General features: G+C 36.1%; 1 protein-coding gene across 2 annotated transcripts in view; it reads right to left on the bottom strand.

Annotated features, from left to right (window-relative positions):
* The window catches only part of SULF2 (sulfatase 2), a 62,931-nt gene extending 55,351 nt beyond the window's left edge, over nucleotides 1–7,580 (bottom strand). For both annotated transcript variants that reach the window (XM_010189121.1, XM_010189120.1), the window contains exons 1-2: nucleotides 7,352–7,580; nucleotides 1,514–1,753 (exon numbers count right to left, since the gene is read on the bottom strand). In XM_010189121.1, coding sequence (XP_010187423.1) covers nucleotides 1,514–1,753; nucleotides 7,352–7,526 — 415 coding nt within the window. In that variant the 5' untranslated portion in view covers nucleotides 7,527–7,580. The remainder of the gene's footprint in view (nucleotides 1–1,513; nucleotides 1,754–7,351) is intronic.
* Nucleotides 7,581–8,714: the final 1,134 nt, after the last annotated feature.

The raw sequence follows: 8,714 nt of genomic DNA, 5'->3' as shown, positions 1-8,714 counted from the left end.
CTGCTGACATCCTTCATAGTGGATGACTAGACTTTAACTGAAGATAGAAATGAATACCAGCCTCCAATAATGGCAATTCCCATTTAGATTTGTATGATAATGTATTACATTTAACCACATGAATGAGGATATCATTTACACCTGAAGATTTCTTTGCACTTGTAAAAGTACTACTTCTGTATGTTGCAATAAATTCAGTTTGCTAATAAAGAGATAGACTGAAAATGTAACATATATTCACTGAGATCTATGGTCTAAATTTAATTTAATGTAAAAATATAAGACATAAGAATACCAGGACACTTGCAATAGCTGTGCAAGTCTGTAGAAACTGCAGGTGCTTGAAAATGCAAGTGCTTGAAATATAGTCATTAAATTATTACAACAGACAAACATCAGTAAGCACAAAACAATCTATGAAGAATAAAACATTAACCTTGGTGTGGTATTCATACTGGTCTTAGTGCCAGGAATGATAAATGGAGGGAAATGGCAACCAATTAATAAGATATGTGCACTTCCCCTAATTTATTTCTTTCCAGATTAATTCAGGTCTTTATTTCAGAAACACAAACCAAAGAAATTACCTATTTGTTTTAAGATTAAGACTTTGCAGCAATGACATGTAAAACTCATGTGCATAGTTAGAAAGAAATTAATGATCTTGTTACAATTATTATTCAAGATTTATCCTAGTTTCTAGAAGTCTCAAATGCCATAAATTCAAAGCACAAATGCATACTATCAATAACAACTACACTACAATACTACAGTATATATACTATAAATAACACAAATAGAAGCAGGTTTATGGCTGTTTCTCATAATGACAAAAGGCATTAGCAAGAAATGTGACCAAACCACTGTCACAGGCAAGGACCTACATCTCACATCTGGAGAATGCAAGACAGAAATAAGTGTGAAACACATGCTACATATTTTCTGAAATCCTTTCTACAGGATCTTTGTTCCTAAGGAGCATCATGTGCAAAGAGGAACATTTGTTTCTCAGGAGCACATTTGGTCTTGCCAATTATTCCTCAGTCATTACTTATCCTAAACACCTTTCTGGGAGTGGATTGTCTGGAGAAACCAATCCAGCTGGCATCTCTTCCCCAAAGCAGAGAAGGAGCAGTCCCTTCTCTTGTATTCTTAGTTTGATTAATGTATCTGTTTTATGAAAAAATCAAATTACTAATTCCTTTCCATAGCATCTTTCTTGTCTGTTCTATGCACTTCAGGCAATTGCAGGGCATATTCTACATGTGCTGTGCCTTCAGTTCCAGCATGCACATTACGTTATCCCTCCTAGCTTCTGAAAAAAGTTTGTTTTGTTTTTTTTTTAAATTACCTCAAGTAAAAGTATATGGAAGCTAAACCTACATGCAGGACTAAAACTCTAATATTCTGCACTGCTGCAGCCCATTACAAGAACAAATTAAAATATTACAAACATTAGCCTCTGTATAATAAGTCTATGGAAGCTTTCAGATAAAGCCAGCCTTTATCTTACCTGTCCTGTACCCTGTGTTGTTGAGGTACACTGCAAACGTACGTATTTCGTGATGAGCCTGCCAGGACGGCGAAGAGCAATTCTCATTGTTAGTGTAGGTGTTGTGGTTGTGGACATACTTCCCTGTAAGAATTGAGGACCGAGATGGGCAGCACATGGGTGTTGTCACAAAGGCATTGATGAAATGAGCACCTCCGTGTTCCATGATCCGCCTTGTTTTATTCATCACTTGCATGGAACCTGGAAGAACAAAACCGTCTCAGAATTATTTTCTTGTTTCAGTCACAAAAGCTACCTAAGAGCCCATGTGTTACCTCAGAGACCAGAATGGAGCACAGGTAGTAAGGGCACTGTAATCTCATAGTGAACCCAAATCCAAATAAATTCTTCTCTCTCCTCTAGAGAATCCCTCCAATTGTTTTAAGAAGGATCAAATACTGAAGTCCTAGTTTAAGATTTGACTCAAACCCATTGATATAGATCATAATGCTTTTTTAATTTCTGTTTGTAAGCTCAAGATTTACTGCTGTAACTATCTGCACCATCTGTGCAGCCTTTCTGGAGCCACTAGTACTGTGCCAGTAGCTGAAGGCAAGAACCAGCATGAATAGGCTGAGACAATGTGGCCTGAGGGTAAAATTCACTTTGTGCAGCAACCCTGACCAAAACTTTCATACTCTTTAAGCATTATTTAATCCTTGGTTTCAGAAGATACCTGATGTACTGCTTTTTGTGCCAAGCTTCTGCAAAAGGCTGAAGGTTGTAATCACAGAACCACTGAGGTTGGAAGGGACGCCTAGAGATTTAGTCCAACCCCCTGCTCAAGCAGGGTCTGCTGGAGTTGTTCTCTAGATAGAAAATACTTTTCCCTAATGTATTACCAGGTATTGATTTATGTGACTTTCACTATTTCCGTAACCAGCCCACTGAGTTCTACCTATCCACTTAATTCACTTTGATAATAGTATTACCTAAAACTCTCTGAATTTTCTTAGGCTTGGTTCTGCAGAATCAGATTTTTAGATGACTACTTGGGACAGATAACACCACGTAGTTTATAACCATCATCTAAAAACAAACAAGTATAACTGGCAGGGACTTGGATGAATTAAGGTAACAAGAGTCAAAGTTTTTTTGCCAACAGTTACTAAAAGCCACACTGCTGCCAAATGGCTGTTCTGTTTCCTGTTTAAGACAAGGCTTTGGACAAAGACTGGATCTTTACCATAGACACCCACCTAGCTAAATCTGGATCCATATCAGAGTTCTTCCTTCAGGAAGAAACACCAAGGATCAGAAAAAAATAAAAGACATTTAGCTTCTCTCATCTATCTGATAGTTTAAACTGCACCAGAGTGAGTTATACTTGATCTAGGAAGAATTTCCATTTTCCAGAGAACTTGTCATGGTACCTGTTATTGGCATGACCTTGCAAAGGAAAGTAAACCTTTCCATCACCAACCCTCCTTCCTTGTTACGAGCAGGGAAAGTCAACAGACAACATGGAGATGAAGATGGTTCATGCCGGAGTAGGGTTGGGACTAAATTATCCATGGTTGAGTTGGATTAATAGTTCAGCTTTAATCAATGCATCCTGCAACCATCTGGCACAAACTGTATGTTGTTTCTGTCAATAATGGGTTTAGGCTTCTTCTAAGCTCTTTAGGCAGAGATTTCATTATGAAATTGCAACAGTAAGTCGATTTGATACAGGGCACATTAATGTAACCAGGAGTCAAAACCTAGAGGGAAAATGGTCATAAGTCACATACAAAATCTGACTCTCTGGCACCATGAAGGAATGTTAATTGCTACTCTAGGTCATTTCACCTAAAAATTGCCATGGTATTAGTTTTCTTGAGTTAATTTTGTTGGAATTAATACAAAAAAGAATTTAAAATTTGTTAGTGCATTTCTCAGGTCTAAGCGCTTTTCTGTCGCACCACTTTGTAACCAGAACCAAGACAGGTTATTGCACTCCCCCTTTAGAACTTGCTAAGCTTCACAAATCAAAAAGAAGTTTCTGAAGAAAGCAAGATTTTTCATTTCCCTAACTGTGGGATAAATGTTAGCACTCAAAGGCACTAACAAGAAGTTAACAATTATAACAGTCAATTATACAGTATGCGAGCCTGAAAACTGTGGATGTTTCCTCTGTGTTATCTTATGAGCTAGCCCAAGCATAAACAGGCAGACCGAGAGAATGTTTTGTCATGCCAATATTAAAATACAATTTAACAACCTTTTTAAATGACAGAGGCATCAGTGCATAAATAACAGTACATGTTAAGACTTCCCTTGAGGACAGTAACCTCCTTTAATAAAACTGCTGTAATGACAAGGCCCTATATATCAACAGTCTTTAATACAAAAACATATGATCTAATCCGCTTCCCCAGCTTGAGAGCTAATACACAGTGACAGATCAGTGGAAGGTAAAAATCCAGCATACTCTTCTGTACAGTCTAAAATAGGCCAGCTTTAAATATTTTAAACAGTATTAAACCAGCCAACCAAAACTTGTTTTCTTCAGCTTGCCTCCAATACAAACATAGAATTGTGAGAAGAAGTAGAAATTGATCTTTCTGTGGCAGAAGATCAGTTATGTGTTAATCAGCAACTGGAACCTCACCAAATCACCTTTTGAGTTGGAAAACCTTCTGGGGTTTCATTAGCGGAGGTACCAAGTGAAATCATGGATTGAAGTGTCAATATTTAATTCAGAAAATGTTCTGTGACCTGCCTAAGATCACTGATAGTAAATAAAATTGATTTAATAGTTAAATGTGAAATATGTAAGCCATTTAAAAAAATAATATCCATTGGACTACTGTGACAATATGAAAGTTTAACCAATTTGATCCATTCAAGCTGCTCACTGAACAGTAAAGCAAAACCTAGGTTGAAATTCCACTTCAAATTTGTGTGGTATCCACAACTTTGCTTAGTATGTCTTCACAGTTCACTTTAGGGATAAGGCTGATATTTTGACTAATATCAGTAGAGAAAATATACTAGTTGTTTATGAAATAATATTGACTTTCTCATTAGCTGTGTTTTGTTGTCAGAGATCATAATTTACATGAGTTTTAGGGAACTTCAGCTGTGGAAGAACTTGTATTAAGTGCCAAATGACTCAGTCTACTCTGGAGCACAATTTAAGAAGTGATATCCAGATGCAGGTAAGTTAACTGAGACCCAGAATGTTAATTAACTGTCCCTGAAAGCCTTCTATTTTTATCATATTTGAACCTCATTAGGCACCATTTTCACATCTTAATTTCCTTTCCCCCCCTTCATATTTAATTTTAACGAAGCCCTAAGGCCCTAATCTCCATGTATGATAACTAAGAAAGATTATCTTCCATGCCACTTTCACAGTTTTTCAGAGGAAGATGCAGAAACATACAAATCTCCTCTCATTCAAATTTATCTTACATGGCTGAAATATCTCCTGAATAACTAAATCTTTCTCCAGCTATGAGATAATGAAATAAGCTGCTTTGTTAAACCACAGCAATATGGTAGGCAAACCTAATTAAACTGCAGATGCTGAGTCCATCACACCAGGGACATCAGCATTTTACTAACTTGGACTTAAATGGCCCTAATGGGGAAAGAAAAAGTCTTTGTTTCTAATTAATTCTTTCTCCTTGTCAGTATATTTCTCTTCTTTATATTCTGCTTGTCAGTACAGCTCTTTTGATTAGACAGACAAATGAGCATGTATGTTTCTGTAGTTCTTGGTGTTCCCATTTGTCTTCTCCCATCTGCATCCATTACAGTTTGCACTCATTCTCCTTTGACCTGGAGATTCTGCATCTTTTTCATCAGTTCTTCATCAGTCGTTCTATTTATTCAATACAAGGCTGAGGTTTGGTTTCCCAAGTAAAAGTCATGACTAACAGTAGTACAATTTTTATTTTTTTTAAGATATATATATAAAAATTGTACTCCCTTCCTGGAAGGATGACATTGTCTTGCTGGTAAACTGCACCTGCTACTGAAACATTGTTAAATCTATTTTAAATTAAATAAAGGAAAGGTTGTTAAGAGCACTTGAGATTGTGTTGTCTTCCTTTTTGCTTCAAAAGTAGCCACAATAAAACCCAATGAAAGCTACACCACCTATCAGTTACAAAACATTCTTCAAAACAGCTGAAATCTTTGTTACGTACAGCTTTGTCTACTACACTTTCATAGCTTCCAAGTTTTCCTTAGCTTTTATTTGTAATTCACATCTTGTTTTCATCTTAAATGCATTAACCACAATCCCCACAAATGGCAATTTTGATTAACTTGGACAGCTCACCAGATAACAGACAAGAATAAAAATTAATTTAAACATATATTGAGTCTCACAAACCCATTAGAGGCAAAAGACAAATATCAAATCTCAGCTTCATCAAACAGATTTTCCTTAGTTAGATCCTAATTTGTGTGGACACATGCCCATTATGCTTGAAATAGGAAAGCATCAGATTATCAGAGAAGAGAAGTATCCTGCCCAAAGGACTTAGACAATTGCATCAGAAACAGACTGGCCAGCAGAAAACAGAAGATGATAAATTTATTAGGACCACCTTCTGAGCACGTAAGATAACGTACTTATGTTCTTTGGCTAAACATTATTGAAACTGCTTTATTTGTGATCCAAATAAACACTTATAAAAAAAAGTGACGATAACAACAACAAAATCTTCTGATCCTACTAATTTGAATTACATTTGTATGCGGTGAGGTTATTGCCATAGCAGGCTTTCTTACCACCTTTGAGAAGGATGTGTCTGCAGTAGCATAGACATCACATCCTTCTCAAAGGTGGTAAGAAAGCCTTGCTACTGCAGACATGCAGTAATACTGATGAAAAGGAAGCATCTGCAAGAGCACTGCCATGTTGCTGTGATTAACTTCTCAACTAGACGAGTAAATGTGTAAGTAATAAAAGTTGACTAACTTTACTGTTGTGTTCTACTTCTTCGTGAGGTCTGTTTAACAGTTTTTCCCATCCATACTAGAAATTTGATGCAGTAACTGTCAAAAAAACCCCACCAGACCACACATATACAAGCTCTCATCTTTCAGATGATCCAGGCTTCACACTCACATTTCTAATGCAAATTTATTAATGCAAACTGGTTTGTGTTAATCACTTCTAACTACAGACAACATCTGGTAAATATAAGCTTGCTCAGGTAACAGAACAAAACCCAGACTTTGTCATTTAATTCATTATTCCAAACCATTAGGCAAAGCGCATGTTTAAACTTCATCTTCTTTCTTCAACAATTAACATAGCGCTAAATAACACAGTAGAAGCTTTTCATACTAAGTGATTTTGGTCAGTAATTAACTACGGATCTAAATGGACCATACCAAGAATAGTATGACTACATTAGGCAACATTTAAGTAATTAAAATTAAAATTGTATACGCAATGAATGTCTGCAATTACACAAAAAATTCGGGTAATTACATGGTGCAATAATCAGTTATGAATTTAAACTTACTGCTTTGGCATGTAGCTTCCCAGGTTATACTTGCAATTGCCAGAAGCATAGTGTAGGTGTGTAGATAAAGACAGATAGGCAGGAATCTCCTATTTCCACAGAAACAGGAAACTTGACATTTTAAGTTGAGACTAACTTTTGCTGTTCTTGAATTGCATACAAACAGAAAGTATTTTCTATATAAATGTAGGTTTAAACTTTTGCTACTTGTTCTTCCTGTCATTTTTCATACTGGAAAAAAATAATTCTTCTGAATACAAGAATCTAGTTTTAAGGAAAAGCAGTGCCATGCTCGTTAGCTAAAATTCTCTTTATGTTGGGCTCTTACCAAGTTCTACATCCTGATCATCAGTGAGAACAAGGATGATGTTTGGGCGGATGTTTCTACGGTCTCTTTGAAATCTTCCCTTCAGACGCTGATTTAACAGGAAAGCTGAACTTCCATCCAACAGTGATAAAACAGTCATCATGAATAATCCAAGGGCAATACTGTGCTGTGCCATATTGTGCTGATTTAGTGTTCTCTCTGAACAAGGTAGGTTAATGGCTTCTATTTCTTTTTTGTTTGAAGGTCTCCTGTAAGGGAGAGGGAAACAAATATTTTTTTAAACCTTGACAACCTTGTCCCCCAAAAGAACAGCAAAGGTCTCTCCAAAGAAGTAAAAAACAATGTACCTGAAAATAATCTAACTCCTAAGGAAAACAAACAAACCACAACAAAGCAACTGAATGTTTTTCTAGTGCCAGCTAGAAGCAGTAATTTGAAAAATTCACAGTTTGTAAGCCATTACCAATGTAGGCAATGAAGTTTCACTTTATGCTCAAATTTGGCAGCAAGTTCAAAGACTGAGCAGGGCATCAAACTCTTACTTTTGCTTTGATACATATAAAAAGCAATCTTCTTCTTTAATGTTCTGGGACACTTTGAGACGACATTTTTGTCTACTGCATTAAAAACACAGATGCTGAAGAAAAAAAACAACCCATGAATATCCATATTTTTAAACAGGGCTGTGGTAAAATTTACTGAGTTAAACACATTTGCAAATTCATAGACGACCCTCAGATAGAAGTCTTGTATATACTGATTTATCTTACAAATTTCATTAGAGAGTAGAGCTGCCCAGATCTTGGAACTACAACATGATATTGTTTGAAGTCTACTGCATCTTTGAAGCTAGTGTGATATCCCTTCATCATTTCTGTTGGTTTCCAAGATTTTTTTTTTTTAAATATCATTATTATTAATGAACACATCTGAAGGCCCACTACTGCAAATGTTTGGGAATGGATACACCAAATAGACTTGTACTGTCTATGACTTATCTCCATCATAAATAAAATGCCCCCAAAATTGACTTCTTTGTAAAACTGAGCACGTCTAACTAGTACTGCTCCTGTTAAAGTGTCAATAAAAGAAAACCTTAGCAATTCCTACAAGGAGATTCCAAAAAATGAGTAAGTGTGCTGAAGAATTTTTAAAATCATAGTTTTGCTCAGTATATCTTCTGGTACGGAGGGATTATGTCTTGCTTCCAGAAGTCAAAATAACAGAATGAAACTGTGTTGAAAATATCAAGTACTAATTATTCCGTCAGATCCAGTGATCAATGAGTTAGTTTTTGACGAATTCCCTGCCTGCCTTTTCCTGGACTGGTGCCAACGATCTCTTGTAATGCAGTGAAAAATCA

Source organism: Mesitornis unicolor, unplaced genomic scaffold (assembly GCF_000695765.1).
Source record: "Mesitornis unicolor isolate BGI_N332 unplaced genomic scaffold, ASM69576v1 scaffold9977, whole genome shotgun sequence".
Classification (NCBI taxonomy): domain Eukaryota; kingdom Metazoa; phylum Chordata; class Aves; order Mesitornithiformes; family Mesitornithidae; genus Mesitornis; species Mesitornis unicolor.
Note: the sequence above shows the minus strand (reverse complement) of the source record. Positions and strands in the feature narration are given on the sequence as shown.